Source organism: Microplitis mediator, chromosome 3, assembly GCF_029852145.1.
Source record: "Microplitis mediator isolate UGA2020A chromosome 3, iyMicMedi2.1, whole genome shotgun sequence".
In the NCBI taxonomy this organism is placed as follows: domain Eukaryota; kingdom Metazoa; phylum Arthropoda; class Insecta; order Hymenoptera; family Braconidae; genus Microplitis; species Microplitis mediator.
Genome location: NC_079971.1, coordinates 21,543,879 through 21,570,365, shown reverse-complemented (window position 1 = coordinate 21,570,365; position 26,487 = coordinate 21,543,879). Strand labels below are relative to the sequence as shown.

Here is a 26,487-nt window from a genome sequence, read left to right as displayed (position 1 = left end):
TTTTAATTCGGAGAAAAAACACTAAACTTAGGAACGACCGCACACACATTAGTGGGATTCGAACCCGGACCCTACGCACGAAAGACCGACGCTTTAACGACTTGGCTACGCAACCGACAGTGATAACTGAGTTCAGCTGTACTACATAATCTGTAGGCAATTTGAGGAAATTTTTTTTGTTCTGTTAGTATAGTTTTTTACTTTATTTACTTTTTTTATAATATAAGTAGATACCATATCTATAATATGTAAAAATTCTATATATTAGAGTTATATAACATTTTGCCCGATTAGTTACCCGATCGGGTGAAACGTTATAGAGGTACAAACAATTAGCCACTTCGGGGACCTAAACGGGCTAGTATAATCGGGCCCATAACATTTTGCCCGATTAGTTACCCGATCGGGTTAAACGTTATAGGGGTACAAACAATTAGCCACTTCGGGGACCTAAACGGGCTAGTATAATCGGGCCCATAACATTTTGCCCGATTAGTTGCCCGATCGGGTATAAAGTTATCAGGATACAGATATTTAGCCACTTCGGGCACCCAAGCGGGCTAGTGTAATCAGGCCCATATCATTTTGCCCGATTAGTTGCCCGATCGGGTATAAAGTTATCAGGATAAAGATATTTAGCCACTTCGGGCACCCGAGCGGGCTAGTGTAATCGGGCCCATAACATTTTGCCCGATTAGTTGCCTGATCGGGTAAAAAGTTATCGGGATACAAATATTTAGCCACTTCGGGCACCCAAGCGGGCTAGTGTAATCAGGCCGATAACATTTCGCCCGATTAGTTGCCCGATCGGGTTAATGGTTATCGGGATATATATTTGTAAACTTAACAGGCTCCCGACAGGGTATAAGAAATGAGGCTAACAAAATTCTCCCTGACTAGTTACCTAACTGGGTTTTCGATAGTTCGGGCAACGAAATCGTCCCTTGTCTGGCACCTTCTCGGGTACATGTAATCGGGCCTTACTTTTACTCCCCGATCGGGGGCTGGTCGACAGTCGGGCGGTTGTCGGGCACTTTCTACCAGGGAATGCGGAATTCAAAAAAACTTTGTTAAAAATAACTTCTAGGGAATAAAATTGTCTACAAAAAATGTCCAATGATATTTTGTAATAGGCCTGATAGTTTCGCCGGAAAAGTAAGAAAATCTTAAAATTTAATATGAATTCGACTTCAACCTCAAATAACTTTTGAACAAATAGATTCCTCGAGAAATGATAGGAATCTTTTTTTGTAGAGAATTCAATTCCCTACAAAAATATGCCTACCAATTATTCCTATGACGCATCGTTAGCTACTTATAAAAATCAGAAGACGTAAAAAAAATTTTTTCCATGTTATTCTTATGGAAAATAGAAAAGTGCGATGAGGAACCTCTTAATGTGAATATTAAGAGCTCTAATTTTCACAGGCGTCTTTTTTTACTTAAATGAAACTTTTGAACTTGTTTCCAAAAAAAAAAAATTTGTTATTTTTTGGATCACCCTAATATATATACGTATATTTTAAATATATATATGTATTATTATTTGTTTCCATGTATAAATAACATTTATTCTTTAATATATTAAAACTTATAAGTTTTTAAATATATAAATAAAATATTGAAGTTATATGGAAATATATGAAATCATATAAGAGAAAACATATATAGAAATGTGATGAAATCGGCCAAAATCTATATATAGTTATATATAAGATTTTATGTATTCTTATATATATATATTTACATCTGTAACATATATTTTTTAATATATGTTTACCAGATATGATATTTTTATGCAGGTTATATTAAATGCTTTGATTCGAAATTATGCTTAAACTATCAAAGTACAGTAAAAATGTATAGAATCAAATGTGTAGAGAATTAAATTTCCTATAAAAAATATTCTTACATAATTTCCAATGAACTTGACAGTATAAAAGTTATTTTGCAATGGAATTTAACTAAAATGTGTACGACATTTTTATCTTATATCTGAAACTAAAAGACCGTCTAAGCAATTCAATTTACATAAGAAATTACATTTGCTTTTTTTGTAGATAAAGTTTCCTATCAAATTATTTCAGTACATTATTATCATACAGATAATAGTTTTTTTATTATAATTCTAATTCAAAAATTAAAACAGTTTTATAATTGAATTTTTTTTCGTAATTAATTATATTTAATCATTCAAATCAAAATTCTAGCGAAATGATCACAGATACAGTTAAAATGTATAGAATCAAATTTGTAGAGGATTAAATTTTCTTCAAAAAATATTCTTACATATTTTTACGTAAACTCAATAGTTTGCGAGTTATCGCAATTCAAACATTTATTAAAAATCAAATGTATCTGAAAATACAAGAATACTAATAATCCATTGAAAATGAAAAAAAAATATACAAAAGAAGACAATTGTCTCATTTTTTCCAATTGTTCCTGCCTTTTACATCACTTGAAATCCGTCTAGACAGCTTCAAGATCTATAAGCGTTCAATTTCTCCCTTTATTTCAGTTACCAATCAACTTGTTCAGAATATTAATAAATAATTAAATGTCAATAGCAAATAATAATAAATCTCTGTAATATTATTAACAATTTAAAATTTATAAGCTCATTTAGCTTATCAATTTATAAAATTATTATTCCCTCATACCAAATGGTTCATTATAATACCAAGCGATTAATCAATTACAAGTTATAACCCACAGAAATTGAAACATGCTTTATTTAATTTAAAATTAATAATGCACACCATCATATATAAGCTCTAATTACCCAATAATTTATATTGTTACAATATTATATAAGCATTCCTACGACTAATTAAAAGGGTTGTGCGAGTATTGTTTGAATCGAATGAATCAATTGATACGATTTCAATAAAAAAATTTAATCAGAATTTTAAATATACAATTAGTTTTATTTTTGATGAATTATAAAAAATTCAGAAATAACTCAAATTTTTCAAATACTTCGAAAACTGTCGAATAATTTGAGAAATCAGTTTTTTAAAAAATGACAAATGATTCGAATATTTCTAATGATTCTAATTACTCAATTCAAATTTGAATAATTGATCTGAGTCCCAAACATCAAATTTTCAACTCCTCAAAATTCTGAATTATGAAAAATTTTTGAAAATAATTTGCGAATAATGTGGATTTTTCAACTAATTCAAAAATTTGTCAATAATTCGAAAATTCACGAATGATTTGAATACTCGAATAATTGTAATTATAAAATTCGAATTTGAATATTCGATTTAAATCCCAACTATAAAATTGTAGACTCCTGAAAATTTTGAATTATGGATTTTTTTTTTAAATAATTTGGATTTTTCAAATAATTAGAAAATTCACGAATTATTTTTAAACTGCCGAATCATTCTAATTATTTAATTAGAATTTGACTATTCAATTTGAAACCCTAATAATATAAGTTTGTAATCTCCTGAAAATTTTGAATTATAAAACTTTTTTAAAAATAATTTACGAAATATTTGGATTTTTCCAATAACTCGTAAATTTACCGATGATTCAATCATTCACTAATGATTCAAAGATTCGAATTATTCGAATTTGAATATTCAATTTGAATCCCAACTATGAAATTGTAAGCTCTTAAAAATTTTGAATTACGAAATTTTTTTGTTAAATAATTTGAATTTTTTAAAAAATTCTGAAATTTACGAACTATTTAAAAACTGACGAATGATTCTAATCATTAAATTCAAATTTGAATATCCAATTTGAACCCCAAATATAACTTTGTCAACTCCTGAAAATTTAGAATTATGAACCTTTTCTAAAAATAATTTACGAGTAATTTAAATTTTTCAAAAATTAAAAAATTTACCAATAATTCGAATATTTGAAAATTATTAATTTTCAATTGAATATTGATATTCGATACAACAAAAATAATTTATAAGTTCAAATCATTTGCACAACCCTCTCAATTACCTTAAAATTACAACAATAAATAAATAAATACTTACTTATAAAATTTATTCGTGGTGTGCATTTATCCATTCAGGTAAAAAAATAAAATCACATTGTCTAATTATTGAAAATAATTGTTAAATAATAACAATAAATAGTCACTTAATAGTACAATGAATAATTGGATTCATTGTTTCTGTAAATATTAAAAAAAAATAATAATTATTATAATAATGAAATGGTGTGTCTTGAAAAAATTTAATCTTTCAATAGGATATTTAAAATTCTCAAACAAATAAGTACAAGATAAACTTGACAACTACTTAATGTTGAATAGCACTTCATCTCAGTGATCCTCCATAAGCACCTTAAATTTATGCCTAAGTACCTTGCGCAGAGTTTTGCTCTCTGGTGTGCATATTGAAGGCATCAGAAGTAATAAAAGAATTTTAAAACTTTAAGTAGTGACTCACGAGTATAAAATAAAATAAAATTTCAAATAAATAAAAGAAATTTAATTAAAAATTAAATCGCGCACAAAAATCATAATCAAATAATTATCGAGGGTGTGATGTATTATGAAAATAATGAAACGTGATCATGAGGATAAATATTCTAGTAACGATAACTAGTTGTTAGTGTACACAAGAATATTATATTGGAAATGAAACGTGTATGTTTATTCACAGGCGCCTGTGCGGTCCAGGGTAGCGCGCAACATACTGAGCCAACAGAGTGAGCCCGGGAGCTGCCGATGTGCCACCGCGAGCTACCCCGAAAACCCGCGAAGATCCTACTACCATCCCTCGCTGCCCACTCAAATGTTACCGTCGAGGTCGCCGTTTATTGTGTGAGATCATTGTCAGCTAAACTTATATTATACTATATCGCGCCCATAAGAATTTGATATATTTATTATTATATCCGGTTTAAAAGCTATGCGCTTAAATTATTTTTTTATGTTAATTTATATTGGTATAAATTTTAATAATACAATAGTGACAGTTTGGATTATTTTTAAGTGCACGCCTCGTAAATGTAATATATAATAAAATAGATTTATGAAAATTTTTTTTTTTTTTTTCATTTCAGATGAATCTGCACAGGAAAGTTTTCAGGCGATAAATTTGGAATAAAAAATCAATGAAAATTTAGTAAAATTAAAAAAAAAAGTTAATTTAAATGCATACTTAAAACGCGAATCGTACGCAGAAAAAGTTTTATCGTAAGATTTACAATGTCAACACCATAACAGAGAGTTATATTTTAATTAACAGAAATTTTCAAATTAGTTTTCCAAATATCGCGTCACTAATTCCAAAAGGGCTTATATATTTATACGCCTTTTTGACTCTAGTTCTAAGTCTAAAGCCAAAAGGGCGTCTAATTTCATTACTAATCGTTTTGTCAACTTACTTTATAGCTAAAAATTTGAAAGCCATCAGGGCGTAGTTAAAGGCCATGGGACGATAAGAATACCGAATCGGCCCCAGAAAGGTATCGGGCTCATAATTTCAGGAAATGTTGGTACTCATAAGATACCTCGATGCTGCAAGTTTAAGATCTTTATCTATTACCGTTTCTGAATAAATCGAAAAATGCTGACAGTAAAAATTGTTATTCTCAGCACCTTGTGAATAGATTGATCTAAATACCGGATATGTTTTGGGGCATAATAGTAGCTTCTAAAAAAAAAATATGAGCAATATCTGTTCATAAGAACCTTAAAAAAAACGAGGTTATTTTCTTAATTTTAATTTTTAACCATGTTACGATGATGATAAAAATATAAAACTATTTTTTTTGAATTCCTCATTCAATTTTCGATGAAGTTATGAGCTTCGGGAATTTTTTAAAACGGTACTTCATATTGAAAAAAATTTTAAACCGATTTATTGCTCAAAAATCGATTTCTTTTTATAATGTAATTCTTGAAATGATAAAATACAGAACTTTTGCGATTACTGTACTAGTGAAAACAATAGAATAAATTAGGAACACTCATATAAAAAAAATTGTTCTTTATATAACGCTTTTTTGGCTTTCAAAATTTTTTTCCAATTTTTGAATATTTTCCAAGTTTAGAATAAGTTTACAATATGCGCAGATAATCTTTAAGTAAAAATTACCCATAAAGTGTTGTACTGTCAGGACATCTAACCAATGACTAAATTTTTACTATGTTGTTAGTAGAAATTGTACTTTATTTACATGCTATCGAGTAGTATATTTTACAACGTACGAGAAAAATTTAGATATTTATCACATGTACTCACAGTATCAAACTTTATTGGGTAATTTTAACTAAAAATTTCTCTGCGTGTATGATTAGCAATAGAAAGGAATTATACGCGCTTTTGGCTTCAGACTTAGTGACTAAAGCCAAAAGGGCGTATAAAAATATGTCCTTTCGGAATTAGTGACGCAATAATTACTGTTAAATAATTATTGTTGGCACTATAACCTCGTAATTTTTAGGAAAAGTTGCATTATTATTTTATTTTTCTTTTAACAAGGTCCCAAAAGCCTAGGCCAGTAACAAGGTCCCTTAATACATAAACATAACTTTCAGAACAGTACTAACGTTTACGATCATATATAGCTCTCATGCAAGTATTTCAGGCAAACAGCCAACAGAATAATGAAAATAAACCATGGAAATAGGAGTACATATTATAAAGAAATATAAACTTTCAGTAAGCATTCAAAACATATTATACATCTCAAACATCGGTGTGACCGCTTCGTAGCGACAATAACGGGCACCAGTGTACCAGAGAGGAAGTCTGATTGAAGCCGAACATATCAAGAGCAGAATCACAACTAGTTAAGTAATTACGGAAACTAGTTAGCCTGATTAGAGGAGCAGACTGACAAAGCCAGTTCTGGATGCAGGAACATAAAATGAACTTAGAGTCCTGAAAGCACGTAAGGGTGCAGTAAAAAGTTGTGATAAGAACCTTGGACAGTCAATACAACCGCTAATCAGTTTTCTTATAAACAACACCGAAGCGCAACTTTTCTTTTATTGTGTTTGTTTCTTTTCACAGGTTTATCTTTATTTTGTCTTTCACTTTATCATATACTTCTTATCTGCTCATAACCGTTGTAGCCTAGCGTCGAACGCTAGATCTTCCTATTGCAGCTAAAGCTTTCCAATGCTTCAACACAAAAGTACGGCGAAATTTAAAAAGTTTGGTCTATTAAATTTAATGAAGAGAAACTGCACTTTTGACATCGATAAGAAAAGATAATAATAATTTAATATAAAATTTGTGGCATGAATTCTTTAAATTCACTATTTAATGAATTAATTAGTGTAATGCTGCCTCTGTTTTTTTTACTGTGCACTTTTTAAAAATTACGATACTAAACAGCAAATCTTTCAGAGAGTAACCGCAAAAATGCTGCTGTGACTCAATGCCTGTAGGCTAATTCAAGGGATTTTAGCAAAAGCCCGAACAGCTTAACGGAAAGACCCTGAGCATGTCACCGAAATGTTCTGGATCCGAACCTCTGTTTAAACTTGTTAATTATTTTTCTTAATTTAATTATAAAAACCCAGGTCAAAAAAATAGCTCGATTTTGGCGTAATTTTAAAAATTGAAAATGAAGCAAGTCAAGTTCTTTTTTTAATAAATGACAAACATATTTTAAGATATGAAAACACATTTGGTTTTGACTAAATTGTTTTACTTAGTACAAATTTACGCCAACTAAGTCAAATTAAAGTCACGTCTTAGATTTGACAGTTGACTTAAATTTAAGTCATTTAAGTTAAATCCAAGTCAACGTGACTTATATTTGACTTAAATTTTTAAGTCAAATCCAAATGTATCTGAAAGTAGGAAAATTTTTTGCGGAACGAAAGTAGAAAACAAAATGAAAAGTAAAAAACCTACTGGATCTAGATTTTTAAAATGTTTCGTATCTATACACTGTAAAGCGAAGTGTTTTAATTGCCATTTAAATAATTGTAGTCACTTTCTAAACGTTTGCAAGTGTGTAGAAAGTGAGTACAATGTATTTGAATGGCAATCAAACACTTCGATTTACAGTGATATGCTAGTATGTTAGCCAAACATTGCAGCCACCCCCAACTTCCCCTCCAGCCAGCCTTACCCCCATGAAAATATATACGAGATGTATACAGAATATATCTTGCCAGACAGACCCGCTGTACTTGCTCTGACATTAGAATCCCACTGGAGAATTTTTTTTTTGCAAGATATATTCTGTATACATCTCGTATATATTTTTATTATAATATTATTGTTGTATTCTGAATATTTCTTATATATATTCCTCGCATATTCTTGATATATATTACATGTATTCTATCTATATTCGGAATATATTTAAAAGGGCAAAAGACATATTAAAATAAATATATTCTGTTTGTATCTAGAATACATCAAGTATATCGCTTAATTATATTATTTTATATTCCTTATATATTATTTTTGTATTCTTTATATTTCTTACATATATTCCAGAATATATTCTTTCTATATTCTGAATATATACTATTTCCATGGGGGTAAGAACTCTAATTACACAAATTTTTTTCATTTTTGTTGTGCGAAAAACAGTCCGATCTTCAGATATAAAAATCCAAGTGAAACTTGATTTTAATTTGGCTTAAATTTTTAAGTTAAAAAAGTCATATTGAAGTTAAAAATAGTAAGCGTAGCCAAAATCAAGTTCTAAGCCAAATGCAAGTCAACAAAATTATAGCAGTTGAAATAAAGTTATTTTTTTGACCCGGATACAATCTTCTTTTCTTATCCTAACCAAATACCCAATCAACATTTTTAGAAATAACAAAAAACTCTACTTTACCGACTCACACATTTTACGATATTGCAATTGTAATTTATTATAATACTACTATCTTATTGAAACATATATGACTTTATATAACTTGGTGGTAGCGTATAGAATTTACGATGTTATACCGTAAAAAAACGAATTTTGATGGTATGGCCGCAGGAAAAAAGAATATTATATTTTTTTCATGTGTGCTCTGCCCTTGTTCAGACATTTATTGTTAAAATATTTTTTGTGATTTGTATACATCTATATATCTAATATTCATCTGTACATAAATGAGTTTTAGTAACAATTCATTTAATTTTTCATAATTTTTCATTGTATGCTACTTTTTAAAATAAATATTAATTGAAAAAAAAATTTGTTTCTCATCTGTATGGTTCACTTTCGTGTAAGTTTTAGATTAAAATGCAAATATCTCAGAATCTATTTAACGTATCTTAATTAAACCTGTACTGAAATTACTACAGTTAACTTGCATACATCTCACATAATTGTCTCCAGAGACTTAGAACAGACGAAATAAATGTTATTCCACTGTAAAATGCGTTTGTTAATTATGAGATTTCATCACTTTTTTTTTTTTAGTTCATGACTTTTTTTTTGAGACGATAATTTGTCTTTGAGTCATCGACTATCAAAGCCGACTTATTTTTTAATCTTGTTTGTTTGCTAAAATTTTTAAAATATAAATTCAACTTCCGGTTGAAGAATTTTGCTGTTAATTTGTATAGTAATAATAGTGGAAATACGTGAAAAAACAAGAAAAAAAAACGTTTTCTTTCAAAACTTTATGTTATTAAGGAAATGGAGGCACTGCATACTCTGAAGTTTTTAAATTTTTTATTTTGATGATGAAAAAGTTTATTGCAGAGCGAAAATATTCCAGATGAACAATCGCTGCGTGGTTAGATGAGTAACGGCGATGGTCGTGGGAGAATTGAAAACTTGGAAAGTTGATAACTTGTGACGTAGACGAAGAACATCTGAATTGTGGACAATAACGAGCAAGTGGGAGTCTTAGTTCGGCGTATTGATTTTTCTAGTCATAACTTTAATATTTGAATTTTATTATTTTACTTTATTTTATGAATTTACTGAATTTACGTTTTATATTTTTGTTTTACTTGAAATACATGACGGGTACACGGACGCGATATCTTGCAGATGTAATTATGATAATGAGCAGAATAATGATAACAAAAAATGAAAAATAAAGTAAAGTATGAAATTTTAATCCTGAATAATCTTATTTCATTTTGAAGTGTAATATTCTTCTTGTTCTACTTTGGGATCTGCAATTTTTTTCCATTAAAAAAGTCACTTCCATAAAATTTAAATAAAATTTACGAATAAAAAAAAAAAAATGATTGAAACATTAATTTTTGTGACTTCTGGAAACATAAGAAAAAAATGTTAACATGGATTATAATCAGAACTAAATTTTATTGAATTTTTTCGAACAACAAAAATTAATTTAAATTATTAAAAATATTGTAGTATCTTTACTTTTCAATCAATATTTAGCCCTCAGGGAAATCAGACAAGTCGTTCTAATCAATAATTTCAGATGAAAGTATAAAAATAATTTTCATTCTATAGAAGCCTGGGAGTCCTGATTTTCAATAGATTTTCGAAAAATTTCTTAAAAGGTGATGTTGACTGAAACTGGAGCGTCAGTTAGCTATTTTCAGTTTTTTGGGGTCATCCGATAAGTTGCTTGAATGAATAATATGATTAAAAAGTAGACAAAAAAAATTTTCAACTTCCCGCTAAGAAAATTGAAAAGTTCCAAAAAAAAGGGAAGTTATTGATTTCAGTTGGATTTTCAAAAACCGATTTTTAACAGATCTCGACGTTTTGAGGTCCTAGGAAACTATTTTGACTAATTTTGAGATGATGTTTGACTGTATGTGTGTGTATACGTATGTACGTACGTACGTATGTATGTATGTAATATTCTATAAGTTTTGAACGGATCAGCCGATTTAAATCTTCCCCAAGGGAAGAAACACGCATGTTTCTGCCCGTTGTATGAAGGTATTTACGAATTACGAATTCGCTATAGTAGTTGTTTGCAGCATCGGCTTGAAATTAGCTTGTTTCGACTGGCTGTAGAGACACTGAAAGTTTCGATGCTGGTATCATGAAAAAGTGTTTTTTTATGGCTTTTACTAGTTACACAGAAAAAAAAGTTATCTTGAGTCAAGAAAATATTTTTGAAGACAAACGTTTTCGGGAACCAAGTCAAGATTTTCTTGAGCCAAGAGAGAACCAATTTGTCTTGGTTAAAAAAAAATCGTCTTGGTCGGAGAAGATTTCTACTTTATCTGAGAAAATTTAGGTCTCCAAAAAAAATTTCTTGAATCAAGAATATTTACCTTTATTCGAGAATTTTTTTTTTCTGTGTAGTATTTCAAAAAAATTGTCATTGATTAATTTTGAATTTTACTATTGAGAAAAAAAATAAAAATCGAAAAATAGGATTTTTTTAATAACTCGAAAACTATTTGGGATTAAGAGCTGAAATTTTGACTGAATTTTTTTTATTTGATACGAAATCGATGTCTGAAGTGTTGATAGAAAAGTCCGTGGGGACGGGGTTTGCGAATAAATTAATGAATGAAAAAATGATTTCAGTCAGTAAATAGTTTCTATTTTTTAATTGGTTTCTATAAAAATAAATTTTATGTTTCTCCGGAAAGTTGACCTAGCACTATAGCATTTGACAATGCAAAACCTGTAATCTGTTAAAAAAAAATAATTAAAAAATTCAAGTAATGCAACAATTAGTTTTAAACTTACAGCCTTGAAAGTTGGTAAAGATATGATATAAAATAGTCCTCCGTTGAAAATTATCGGTTTTTGGGCCCGCATTAAACTAAAGTTTATCATTTGATTTATTTCGACTGTTATGTGTCGGTGTTCACCACTAAATTCACCCTTATGATTGACCATCGATGTTTCCCAACTACATGAATATATAGCATCTGCAGTTTCTAATCCCTAAAAATGATCAATTTTTTATAGTTCGTCTATTTAAAAAATTTTTGTTGAAAAGGACAAATTTTTAACTTTGGGATCATCCTATCAAATGAGAAATATATAATTACAGTATTTAATAATTACTGTGCAAATAATCATTTATATTGATTACAAAAGTACACGCTGAAAAAAAAGTGCTAATACTTCCCACCTAAACGAACGAACTATTCCCATCTTTACATTTTAATGATTCTCATTCTTTTATGTTAAAGTTTCCTATCGGTGTTAGTAAGCACTCTTATTCGAGATGATAGTCAGTACTACCTCAGAAGGCCAAATTTAAAAACTTTTCAGGGATAAGAAATATTAGTATCTACATGGTAACTATTACTATTGGCAATAGTAAATATTTCTATACGAGAAACGAATAGTTAACATAAAAGCATGATAATGATTATCACATAAAATATGGTAATCATTCCCTATTGCAAGATGGAAATAGTTAGCGTTTATTTTTCGGCGTGTAACTAACCAGTTCTTCAAGGTTCGTTGCAAGGAATGAAAATAAGAACAATTCACCAGCAGTTCCTGACCAGTATTCTGCCGTACTCATTAACTTCATAATGCATTCGATACTTGACTGATTAAATAAATAAAATACAATCATTAATTGCTAATTATATTCACACATAAGAAAGCACACATGCTCGAACCGAAAAATGACTGAGTCAGAATTTTTTATAGTAAATAAATAAATTATTAAACGTAAACTATATTAAAAATTCTGAGTATGATTTTTGTCATAATCTATTAGAATTAAACTGTGTCTCTCAAATCACCTCAAAAACACTATTGGTTATTTTAGGTAGATAGAGAACATCGAAATGAGATAGAATATCAAATAATTTTTCAATTTTCCGGGCAATATAGAATTATATTTCTTTTGATTACAAATTTCTTTTTTTTTGTTTGGAACATGTTTTCTTTAAATTTTTATAATTTACAACTTTGCATGAACGAAAACTGGAAATTTGTTAAAAGGGCTATTTAAGATAATCGATTTTATATAAATTTTGTTATATTTTTCTATTTACTTTAAACAAATTATGTTTAACTTCCCTGGTGGTTCTATAATAAACTTCCTTGGCGGATCTAAAGTATGTTAAATTACCGTAATTTACAATATTCGGAAGAATTATGGTAAAATACCGTATTTTACAGCAAATTTACGGTAACATCGCCGTATTTCACCGTAAACGTGCAGATTTACTGCAAAACTACGGCATTTTATCGTAAAGTATTGCACGATGTTATAGTAAAAATGCCGCATATTGCGGGAAATCACCAAATTTGACCGCAAATTACCTTATTTTACCGTAGTTTGCCTATCCTACGGTTACTTGCCGCAAATTACCGTAAGATGCGGTAAATTTGCAGTAAAATCCGGTATTTTATGGTAATTCACGGATATAAAACGGGAATTTACCATTTTTCGGATCCACTAGGGTTGGAGTAAACATCTATAAAAATTCTTTTGAGTCATTTTTTGACTCACTTAATTCTATTGGTAACTCAATTTATTTTTTTTTTTTACATTGATTTCCATTGTCGTCGCTTCCAATGAAAGTAAGCACAGAGCCACTGTACTGTCAAAACACAATAAAAATATTGGATAACTGGAAACACTTTGTAACTTATAGACAAATCTGAAAGTTATTAATAGATTTTTATAAAGAAATATAAAAATTAAAAAAAGCATCAATTATATTTTCTTATAACACACTCTAAAATCTCTTGATGATGTATGAGGCAGTTTCTTAATTTCTTCTTAAATTTTTTTATTGCTAAATCACTATCAGACAATCTGAAAAATTTTAATAATTATCAAAGTATCTTATTACCGTACTTCTTATCCTAATCATTAATTCACCTTAAAGATAATAAAAGACCTTTCTCTTTAATTAAAGCATCATTTAACAATTTAATATTGAACGATATGTTACTAAAAAAAATAACACTTAGTACATCACTGGTCGCCATTTCTATGGAAGTGGTAAGTGCACTAGTTAACTGAAAAGCAAACGTCATCATATATTTGTAATTACTATCTATAGTCCATGGGTAAATTCCTGGATATGGCAAATTTCGGGTGTAATTTGTGTTTTCAATTTTCAAAATATAAATATTGTAACAATCGTATATAACAGGATTGATACACCACTGTATCACGCCCCATAAAACAATAAACGTCCATATGTGAGCAAATTTCATCACTTTATGTCGAAATTTAATTATTTGTAGATTATACTGATAAAGCTCTGCAATTATTATTAGTTAATTAATCAGCATATGTTTATGATTTTCGATCTATACCTTCTTCATTTTCATTGTATTTAAGACAATATCTATGACAACGTTTCATTTTTAAAAGAATATCCTCAATATCATTCATATTCATAATTAAAAAAATCCATTTAAATAATCCATGCGAATGAAATAAAACTGGGTTCAAATGAGCTGCGAAACTTGTCAAGTCATAGCTGTTATAAATGTCAATAGTTTCCGACATAACAAGCAGCGAGCTCAAAGTTAACAAAGATATATTTAGACAAATGTTTATTATATTTTTACTAAACGTCAAAGATGAATACTTTTTCCAAAATTTAATATAAGATATAGTACTGAAAATATTGTCTACAAATTTTTCAAAATCCATTGAAGTATTTTTCCAATTCATCGGTGAATCTGAAAAATATAATATTGTGAAATAAATAAGCAGTTTATCAATATTTATTCACTAATTCTTAATACTAAACTAGGAATAATAATATGAAATTATGATTTTTGATTATGTTGGACAATTGTAAACGAAAAGGAGGTTTCGTATTTACGTACTGTATTTTCTTTACTTTCACTGTACACGGAAAGAAAATTACGGGAACCGTTCCCATAATTTTATGAAATTTTTTCTTAAATCATTACAAGAACTACGACTATAAATTATGAGAGCAGTTCCTGTAGTTACAGAAATGCTTCCCATAATTATCGGAGCAGTTCCGACAACTATGGAAACGACACCCATATTATTATAGGAATGGTTCCTATAATTATAGAAATGTTTCTATAATTTATCGGAATGCTTCCTATACTATTATAGGAATCATTCCCATAATAGTGTAGAATCCATTCTTATAATAGTATGATAAAGGTTCCTATATTATCATACACATATTAATTTATAGGAAAGTGTGAGAATTACTTCTATAATGCACAGAAACATTAATAAATGAAAAAACAAAAATTCAAACATTGAAAAATGAATTCGTAATTAGCAAAAACATTCAAATTTTCAACAATAATTTTTTGTCAGTATAAACAGTCAAAAATATTCAAATTTTGGAAACAAACGAAACAACAAAAATTGTTATGTACACTCACAGTTTATTGTGTTTTCGATCATAAACTTGAATATTTTTCATTTATTCGAGTATGAAAGTTATCCCTGTATAGTAAGGGTTATTAAAAGCTTAATCTAGCGTTTCAATACAAATTTACCGTCGAAGAAGCTTCATTTAAATATCTCCGTATCATAAGAAAAATTTCTTTACTATTTAATGAATATAGTATATTATAGGAATCATTCCCATAATAGTGTAGAATCCATTCTTATAATAGTATGATAAAGGTTCCTATATTATCATACACATATTAATTTATAGGAAAGTGTGAGAATTACTTCTATAATGCACAGAAACATTAATAAATGAAAAAACAAAAATTCAAACATTGAAAAATGAATTCGTAATTAGCAAAAACATTCAAATTTTCAACAATAATTTTTTGTCAGTATAAACAGTCAAAAATATTCAAATTTTGGAAACAAACGAAACAACAAAAATTGTTATGTACACTCACAGTTTATTGTGTTTTCGATCATAAACTTGAATATTTTTCATTTATTCGAGTATGAAAGTTATCCCTGTATAGTAAGGGTTATTAAAAGCTTAATCTAGCGTTTCAATACAAATTTACCGTCGAAGAAGCTTCATTTAAATATCTCCGTATCATAAGAAAAATTTCTTTACTATTTAATGAATATAGTATATTATAGGAATGGTTCCCATAATATATAGGAAGAGTTCCTATAATATTATAGGAATCATTCCCATAATATTATAGGAACTATCCCTATAATAGTATGGGAACAGTTCTTATACCATTATGGAAACCATTTTGTACAAAATTGTGAGTCCGTCGGGTAGTGTGAATGATTTGGTGTGAAAATTTTTAACACCACTAGTGTGAAAGTTGCACGACGCGGAAAAATATTAAAAATAAGTTCTCTTTTGGGCAAGATACTTTTAAAAAACGCTTATATAGACATTCCTATTTTAAGTTTTAATTATTAATTAATATCATGTCAAACAAAAATATTTATGTTAATTGAATCGTTAATCTATAAACTACGAACTATAAAATACCTTATAAAGGTCGTACAAATATCAATGACAAATGGTTATATATATAAATTGTTAGTTTGTTATTAATTCACATTTGATTAATGGATACAATTTTATTTGCAATGAGTAATTTTTTCAATTGAAAATACTTGACATTGTATTTTCTTATTGGTTCAGTGATTAATTGTATTTTTTTTTTAATCATTATTAAAGAAAGTTAATTGATAATTTTTGAAGTTAATTTTAAATTGATTAATTTTAATATTAAAAACAGTTATTGGGTAATTTTTATAACCACAGATTATATGATGGGACAATGTATGAGTTTTGAGCTAATAACACTGAATGGTGTGAAATATAACACACACCGTTAAAAACACACCGCTTGATGTTTCACAGCGAAAAAATTTCACACCGTCAATTCACTCGGAAGACACCGTGTTAAGTCCTTGGGGACCATTTTCACACCAAAAATTTTTTACACTGTTTTTTATTCAGGTACATATATATGTAATTAATTCGATAAAATGTTATACTCACGTATAGTAAAAATATTAATAATGATTATATATTTTAAAAATATTTCTTACTTTGGTGGATCTTTGATTTGTGACGGACATGATGAGGATTTAGATTTTTTCTTGTTGGTGGTTGCATGAAGACTGACGAAGTATCAAAACCTTGAGAGGTCACCGACCTATAGAAGATATTTAATGACTTCGCAAAAGTCGAAACTCTGGTAATAGTTTCCTTTTGACGCCAGATGGATATATAATTTCAATAAATTTTAGACAGTTTAATTTTTCGATCGAACGCGATTATTGTTCCGTAGTGACGGTTTTAAATTATTAATAAGAACAACTTACTCCAAAAACTTTGTCTTGTGTAATATGATAGATAATTTACGGTAATTTGTTAACAACTTCTGTACAATGTAATGATATAGTCATTTATCGATACCAGGGAATACTTTGTACTTTAAAGTTTCTCGTGGTATATAAAATAAGTATCATTTGATTTATTCAAATGGAATAATAAATGAACTAATGTCACGATAATACTTAGTGCTTTGTTCTAAGAACACGAATATTCGATATCATTCAAATTATAAACTACTATCTAATACCGAGGCTTCTTCAATACATAGGGAGTTTAAGTTACTTTATTAAAAACAATTCTTGACGTCAAATCAGATTCGTTTGGCTCAAGAACTCCGTGTGATTGGATACAGTCGAATGCGTAAAGCGATAGAGTCTACCACCCTCTACGATTGACAATTTTCTTTGCTCTAAGTAAGAGTTTTCTGAGTGGGGGTACTGATTCGTTTGAACTAACTCTGTAGTTTACACTGAAAAAAAGATTTGTTTGAGCCAACTAAGTTCTATTTGAGCCAAAGATATCATATATTTGGATATGGCAAAATAAATATTTAATTGTGAGAAAGGTATAATATATTTGAGTAGTTTAATTGCGTGAAATAAGTGATTTATTTGTGGTAAAGAAATGATCCCATTGTTACAAATGAATAAGGACTTCAAATATAAGTATAGTATCGCCAAATTTTAGGTTATTTGTCACAAATTTAATATCTTCACCACAAATATATCAATTATTTACCACAAATAAATGATATATTTCCGTCAAATTATAAAATTATTTGAATCAACTGTTATATTTAGTTGAAACCAATATATTTATTTGTCATTAAGAAATATTTGAAAAGAAGCCATTAATAAATTGATTTATTTGAGACAAATATTTCTTTTTTTCAGTGTATGATTTAACTAAATAAGTTTTTTCATATAAAAAAAAAATCAATTAGTTCAAATCATTGATGCTGTTAATATAATGAAGATTTTCGTTTTATATAAATTCATTTAAAATTTTACTCAAAGTAAAATGTAAGGTGATTAAAGGTATGCATTTTCAGTTAAGTTAAAATTTTATTGAAGCAAATGAATTTTAATGTTGAAAGTAATATTTTTTAAGATCCATAGAAACTGTTCTTGTAATTGTTTCAATAGAAAATCGAGTTATTTTAAATTGCTGTATTGCATTGATCAAAAAAAAAAAACAGTAATCTGAATCAAGTGAATAGTGCCTTTAATTATTTCATTAATAATGAATTAAAAAAAAATTTTTTTTTTCGTGATAATATTAAAGGGATAATTATATTAGATTTATTTGACCTTATTAAATATTCGTAACTTGCTCAGTTTGTCGTTAAAAATTTGAAGGATTCGAACGTAAAAATATTATGTCTAATTTTTTGGAGAAATTAAAAAAAATATATATTTTTTTAAATTCTTTCGTTATACCGGTTTCTCTTGAACGAATGAACCGATTTTGATGGTTGAGGTGGCATTCGACGCGGCTTATGAAGTTTTAGAGCTGATGAGATTTTGGAATCAATCCACTGAGCGCATACGACAACAACGCAGTAATCTATTTGTCATCAAAGTTACAACATATCCAAGTTAATAATCTCGGACATCAAAATGAGTGAGTAAAATTAATGAAAACATTCGAAAATTAATAACAACCTTATAAATAACAAATGATCGATATATTTTTTACTCGGCAGATAGTTCAATTATTGAATTAATAGTAACGCTGGCAACAATAATCTCGAACATTTCATTCGTCGATTTTCACTCGGTAAAAATTTTTATATTGAATTTGTTATTTTAGTCAATTGATTATTTAATAAAATGGTAATTTAAAAATATATAGATTGATAATCGCTTACCATCAACTGAAGGCGTCATAATTGGACCAAATACTCCAGTTTACTATTTAACATATCCAAGTGATGATTATTTACTTGTTTATGCTTATGTAAACGTAAGTTCAAAAAAGTATTAACCATTATTATTATCACAAACTACTAATAATAATTAATTTCAATCAGAAATTTGAAGCACCCCCTTCTTACAACTACTATCGTAGTTCGGAAATCAAATTCAACGGTAAGTAATTTCGTAAATAAAATAAAATAAACTAATTAATATTTCGTTTCTAGACACATTTTTTCCGAAGGTATTAGTAGTCCTTGATTAGTATGATGGAAACACATCATACTAATGTTTAGGTTTCCACTATATTTAAATGGTGTATTACCGTACGATGGACGGTGTGGCTCACTAAGTTATAGATCAAATTGAATGGAATATAGTATAGTGCCGGATAGCTCAACTGGTAGAGCACTCGGCGCGATACCAAATTGGTCTGGATTCGATTCCCAGTTCGGGCTATCTATATTTTTCTTAGTTTATCTATAAATTGTTTTATTGAGAAGGTTTGCATGTTTAGGTTTCCACTATATTTAAATGGTGGAGCGAGAGCAAGATATTTATAATGAAGTATTGATGGAATGGAATAAAGTAGATAAATATTTTGAACAACTTAATAATCCCAAAATAAAATTGGCTATTGCTGGAATTGTCATGCCGACGGTAAATTAATAATTTTCGTTTTTATCGCTCATCATGTTTTTATGGCTCATTATGGTGATTTTTGGCGAAAACGATAAATTTAAAGCTTCAGAACACTAAGAAAGAACAATCGCAGCGCTTTGAAATTTTCAGGGTTTTTTCAGGACACTTTGAGGTTGAAAAAAACCGACGGTATCCTTTGTTCATCTATTATATCCAAAGTTATACCAAGATTTCCGAATATCCTTAAATATGCAAATTTTTACCTGTTTTTTAATCAACATTATCGCTTCAAAAAAAAACTTTCCATTAAAAGCCACTAATTGTGTCTTATAGAAAATATTTTGCAGTTTTCAAAACCTTACTTCCATTCTCTTCACGACCAATATGTCCCGAGTTATTGAATGTCAAAGCCAAAATAGACTTTTTTGCTTTGATCAATGATAACTCGGCGCTAAATCATCGTAAAGACTTTTTGAGGGCGGCAAATTAAAGGGCATAAAATTTCCTAAAAGAGTCATCAGGTCAGATTATCAAAAAAAATTTATTGAAGCCCATGGACTTTCTTGAAGACGAGCAAAAATTTGGAAAATTTTTTTTGCGTTGGTTTTCTTAGGATTACTCCAGAACCGTGCATGATCAAAAAATTTGAAGTCCAGATCTGAAAACTAGAAACTTGAGGCTACAATTTGCTTTTCTTTCTTTTTTACTCTACGACCATTTTTCACCGAGTTACAGAATGTTGAAAATCACTCAAAAATTTGGAATTTTTTTTATATCCCTTAATTTTTGTGACCAAGTGTACTTTCATAACGAATACGAGGTTTACGATTTCAATCAATTTCTCAAATTTTACTTTTATCAAAATTAAATAAATCGATTCCTCAAATTAAATCCGATATTCATGTACCTAAAGATCGGAACGTTTTTTGCAGAACGAAAATAATAAAACAAAATGAAATTTAAAAAATCTATTAGATTTAAATTTTTGAAGTGTTTTGCATAGGCGCCAGTATATCGGCTGAAAATCGCACTACTCCGAATTACCCCTTAACCAGCCAAATTACATAAAGTTTTTATTTTCGTTGCGCGAAATTCAGGTACATCGATATTCAAGATTTCTATTCGATATATCAAATAATATTCCAACCAACTTTTTTTTCTTCGTCTTCAAAAGCTCATTTTTTCCCAACTATGAAAGCATTAAAAAATTTAGAATCCGATAAATGATATAATAACAATAACTATTATTATTACGACTATGGACGATTATTATCATAAAACCATATTATGAGCAATCCGCATTGCGGTCTCGAAGGACCTACGTGACCTACGACCTCTTTCACCTCCAGCAGCAGTAACAGAGCATCGGCTTACTACCTCACTTCTCTTCGCTTCTCCTCTTCTCAATCTACCTAACAACTAAACTCACCATCACCCTCCTTCTCCCCCAGCTGCCTTTCTATAGCAACCCCACCCACCGCTTATACATTTTCACCCTCATCCTCGATGGACCGTACCATCAACACTTACTCTACTCGTAACTCTCGACTCTCAAGAGTACACTCTCTAATTACCTTAATTACAATAATTATTTTTTCTACCCCATCTTGCATAAAATAAAAATTAAAAGAGAAACAAAAATCGGATCGAATTAATCAAGAACCTCATTATGAGTGAATTAAAAATTTACATTATCAATAAAATTATATTTGCCTTCATGATTAATTTTCAACCGCGAATTTTATCGCGTTTCCTTTCATTTTAGATTAAAGAACAAAAATAAAAACAAAAATCGACCCGAAGTAGCAAAGCGAGGGTGGAAATACACGACGAGGTACTCGAAAAACTTGTGTGAAAGGGTAAAAAAAGTCTCTTTGTAAACTTGTTGAAATGTGCACTCGGAATGCTGTAGTACAGTACAGTGCATTATACAGTACACTGGTGCTAGACTAGCAGATTGTCTGATGCTTGGCTTTCCAACCTTACGCGTTTTGTTATGTATAAACCGCTGTTGCAGACACGATACTAGGTACATATAGTACTGTCATATCGTCGCTTACAACCCTTACCAACGTTATCTTTCATTCTCGTGTGGCATTTCCACTAGTAAAACGGTATGCACCATCCGATGTTACTTGTCATCTATTAAATATTCTCTGTATATTTAGGATTCTCTTCAATAAAATAAAACAGTAGCTCTCAATATTACATTCGACATTTAAATAATAATCAAGGGAACTGGAAATTTCATTTTTCTGACGATCGAAACTACTGGAATGCAATTTATAAGAAAAATTTATAGGAAGTCTTCTTCTATTCTATTTTTCGTGTCGATTGAGTGAAAATTATCGCCTTGAAATTTTGTAGCGAATCATCTCGGAAGAAGATACTTGAAGAATATCTTAACTAGCAGAAGAATTTATAAAAAAATTTATTAAAAATTCTATGCGAGTATATTGTGGTAAAATACACACGTTCCAGCGCACGGAGAAAAATGTACCAGAGGTAGCAATGTCGTCATTAACGGAAAAAAACCGGAACGTTTACTAGACAAATCGAGAAATAAAACTTTTAAAGATACAATCTTTTAACTCTTAATTGTGGAGCTGTGCAACATGGGAATAGTTCCAGTGCATGGTAATTCTCATTGGCTTTAATAGTCGAATTGCCGCTCAATGTATCACAACTGAATTCAGTATTTACACGGAAAAAGGAGCCGTTGAAAAATTACAGTTTCTACAGTAAAAAAGGCATTCGGGGCAAAAATCTTTAAACATTAAAGCTTAAACGGTAATTTTAGAAATTCGTTATAGTAATAAAATTAGTACAATTTTACAGTTTAAATCGACAATATCGAGTTTTAAACTGTAATATTTGTTATTTCTGTAAAATTTACTGATGAAAAATGTAATTTTTACAGTTTCAGACTCGGAGCGCTTTACACGGAGAGAAATTTATGGTAACCGTTCCTAGTACGTTTATAAAATATCATCCCATACCGTTATGGTAATGATTACTTGGAATTATGGGATATAGGCCCATACTTTCTGGTAAAAGTTCCCATAAGTATGGGAATAATTCCTATAATTATGGTAACAGTTCCCATATCGCATGTGAAAGAATTATGGTAATGATTACCATAATACTATAGTAAACGTTACCATAATATTATGGTAAACATTACTATAATATTATGGTAATGGTTTCCATAATACATAGTAACCGTTACCATATATATGGTAATCGTTACCATAATGATGTAGTAATGGTTACCATAATACATAGTAACCGTTGGCATGATATTATGGTAATCATTACCATAATATATAGTCATGGTTACCATACATCATGGTAATGGTTACCATAATATTATGGTAACGATTACTATAATATTATAGTAATGATAACTACAATGTATGGGTGCCGTTCCTATAATCAACATTTTAAGAAAACCGGTTACCATGCATTATGGGAACCATTCCCATAATATATTGTAATTGTTACCATAAATTTCTCCCCGTGTACTACTATACGAAACTGTAATTTTTCTATTGCTCCTTTTTCTGTGTAAAATTATGATAAATAATGAAATTACATGGAAAGAAAATTTTGGAAACGATTCCCATAATTCTATAAAAATTTTTCCTATACCAACATAGGAATTATGGGCATCAATTATGGGAGCAGTTCCTATAATTATAGAAATGCTATCCATAACATTATAGGAATGGTTCCTATAATTTATAGGAAGAGTTCCTATAATTTATAGGAAGAGTTCCTATAATAGTATGGGACCTATTTCCATAATATTATAGCAATGGTTCCCATAATGCTATTGGAATCATTCCCATCATATTATGGGAATAGTTCCCATACTATTATAGGAACCATTCCTATAATATTATGGGAACGGTTCCTATACTATCATGAAAAGATAAATTTAAAGAAAAGTGTGGTAATCACTTCTACAATACACAGAAATATTATTAAATATAAAAACAAAAATTCAAACATTGAAAAAAAAATTCGTATTTGGCAAAAACATTAAAATTTTTAACAAAAATTTTTTGTCAGTACAAAGCATTCAAGAAAATTCAAAGTTTGAAAATAAAAATTTAAGTTTTCATAAAATCTCAAATTTTCAAATGTTTCAATACAATTTTAGCGTCGAAGAAGCTTCATTTGAATCTCTCCATATCATGAGGGAAATTTCTACACTATTTTGCAAAAAAAAATTTTCATGATATTATAAGAATGGTTCCCATAACATTATGGGAATAGTTCCCATACTATTATGGGAATGGTTTCCATAATTATATGGCAATAGTTCCTCTAATATTATGGAAATGGCTTTCATAATAGTATAGGAACTATTCTCATATATCATGGGAACCAGCCCTATAATGGTATGGGTACGATTCCCATACCATTATGGGAACTATTCCCATAATGCATAACTTAAGTTACAATAATTTTTTTTCCGTGTACGCTAGTTATTATTAATTTTAAATTTGTCTGATGTCTGCAACATTTGCACTCATATATATTTTTCAACAAATCAATTATAAAGAAAAACTAAAGATATGCACTTGTAGAAAATTTAAAAAACTGTAAGTACAATTTTTTTTTGTGTAATTTATCGTGTTTAGAAAAATCCAAAAATTATTAGTCGGCTAACTTCAGTATCATAAAAAATGTGCGTACTGATTTTCTAAATATCTAAAAACGTATTATTAAATTTTTACTCTACTTACATTTTATTTATTTACTCAAAAATTCTAAAAATTGCTAATTGTCAGCAACATTCGCACTCAATGATACTGAAATTAGTCAACGTCTAATAACTTTTGGATTTTTTTTAAAATGATAAATTAAAATTTTTTTTAAAATAGACATTTAGGGTTCGAGAAAACGCGTCATTTCTTACTTTCAATACGTAAGTACATAACTTACATTGCTTCGGAGATATGCTCTGCCGAAAATAAAAATTGTCGAATGTCAGCTAATTTTACACTCATAAAAAAAAAAAAAAATATTTAAATAAATTGCACCTATAGTTTTTTAAATTTTCTCATTGTGCATATTTTTAGTACAGTTTTTTTTTTTTTTTACAATTGATTTGTTGAAAAAAAAATTCAAAAATTATTTGACGTCGACTAACTTCAGGGTCAGTCGCACTCATTATTATTATTTCATAATTATAAGTAAATAATTTATTTTTCAATAAAAAAAATTAATTTATCAAGTATTTTCAAAACTACGTAATTTTGAATAAAGCGCATTTTCTTAAATACGCGGGAAAATTTAAAACTTAATTATTTTAAATAAATAAAATAAAAATATTTATGTACCAAATAAAATAATAAATTTCTTCAACAATTTAATTATTTACTAATTTTTTATGTCAATAAAATTGAATTAAACACAAAAAAATTGTCACTTAAAAAATTATTTTAAATTTACTCACTCTTCCCGCCATTTCCATTCTCAGCTCCAACTGCTTATCTATTCATCACCAGCACAAAAATTAATATAAAAACTCACTAAAAACGTTAAATTACTTCGAATAATTAATTATCAAACGTCATTAATCACTCGTAAATTTTAATTTTAATAAAACAAAAACATTTAAACTTCCAAGTATTTGTGTATTGAAATTCCGACAACAAACATGGCGCACAATAACACGAGAACTAAGTCCGCACTGAATTTAATTCATTTAAAAACGTACACTCACTGACACACATTATTTAATATCTCATACTGTTCTTTATTCAACAGAAAATAAATTGAAAGTAACGAAACATTTATTATATTTCGACACAACAATTAAATGAATTATTTTTACGCGTTAAGACAACAACAAATGCGAGCCATAGCCATGATCAGGCGGGAGCTGGGAGACAACAGACAACTGACCCAGAAATCCCAGAATGCTTTGCGAGCTCCCTGCGCAAGTGCACATAAATTTTACCTCTACTGCGCAAGTCATACCAAGCGGTTCTCAACTGCGCGAGTGTTTTGTTTCCAACTTCATTTTGCCGCCTTGTCAGTAACTCGGGCCTTCTTTTACTTCGCGATTAAATAAATAAATTCAGTGTTTTTTTGTTTAAATAAATTAAAATTATTGTTTATAAATTTTCATTACCACCAAACAAACATTTTGTGATAATAATTTAATCGGAATTCAAAATATAAATTGCAGAAAAATAACATTTAATTTTATCGTTTCATTGTCTGGGTACCGGCGTTTGTTGTCGTGTGTTTTATTAATTAAAATTACAAGTAAATAACTTTAGTTAATTATTATTTATATATCAAAGTGTTAGAAAAATATCAGTGATCAGTTGTGTATAAGTGTCAATAATTTTTTTTTGAGTAGTGAGTGTTTAAATAATTTTCTATTTGAAAATTTTTTGGGTCGCCATTTTGAAAATAGTATATTACACACCCAGGGAAGTAAAGTAAGAAATGTCTCAGATCACATGTAATTGTTGGCCGAGGCGAAGCCGAGGTCAACAAACATGTGATCTGAGGCTTTCTTATTTACTTCCCGAGGAGTGTATACTATTTTTCTCCTCGACGGAGGCGGAAAGCGGCAACTTCGTTTTGCACAGCGGGACGAAAGTTGACGCTTTCCGCCCGGAGGTGAGAAAAAAATTTTTCTCACCTCCGGGCGGAAAGCGTCAACTTTCGTCCCGCTGTGCAAAACGAAGTTGCCGCTTTCCGCCTCCGTCGAGGAGAAAAATAGTATACACTCCTCGGGAAGTAAATAAGAAAGCCTCAGATCACATGTTTGTTGACCTCGGCTTCGCCTCGGC

The 26,487-nt window shown here is 29.1% G+C and overlaps 2 protein-coding genes across 6 annotated transcripts in view; both read right to left on the bottom strand.

The window, feature by feature from the left end:
• The window catches only part of LOC130665441 (uncharacterized), a 64,416-nt gene extending 38,869 nt beyond the window's left edge, over window positions 1-25,547 (bottom strand). Inside the window, exons 1-2 of one of the 5 annotated variants that reach the window (XM_057465829.1) lie at window positions 4,255-4,692; window positions 4,008-4,147 (exon numbers count right to left, since the gene is read on the bottom strand). The gene's annotated coding sequence lies outside the window, so the exon portion shown is untranslated. Of the gene's footprint in view, window positions 1-4,007; window positions 4,148-4,254; window positions 4,693-25,133 lie in introns of those variants that run through there. The other 4 variants (XM_057465830.1, XM_057465832.1, XM_057465831.1 and 1 more) reach the window with 4 other exon arrangements.
• Window positions 11,359-16,981, bottom strand: LOC130665439 (uncharacterized). The gene is made up of 8 exons (XM_057465826.1): window positions 16,820-16,981; window positions 14,143-14,514; window positions 13,700-14,087; window positions 13,553-13,633; window positions 13,364-13,475; window positions 12,302-12,409; window positions 11,590-11,790; window positions 11,359-11,531 (listed from the first exon to the last, which is right to left on the bottom strand). The coding sequence occupies exons 1-8, from the start codon at window positions 16,884-16,886 to the stop codon at window positions 11,472-11,474; spliced, it is 1,389 nt and encodes a 462-aa protein (XP_057321809.1). The 5' UTR covers window positions 16,887-16,981; the 3' UTR covers window positions 11,359-11,471.
• Window positions 25,548-26,487: the final 940 nt, after the last annotated feature.

Excerpts from the sequence above, each read along its gene's own strand:
- LOC130665439 (XM_057465826.1), bottom strand. The coding sequence starts at position 16,886 with ATGCAACCACCAACAAGAAAAAATCTAAATCCTCATCATGTCCGTCAC. Across the intron at positions 14,515-16,819 it reads CAAATCAAAGATCCACCAAA|ATTCACCGATGAATTGGAAA; the intron begins GTAAGAAATATT and ends TATATTTTTCAG. Across the intron at positions 11,791-12,301 it reads CAACGAACCTTGAAGAACTG|GGATTAGAAACTGCAGATGC; the intron begins GTTAGTTACACG and ends GATCATTTTTAG.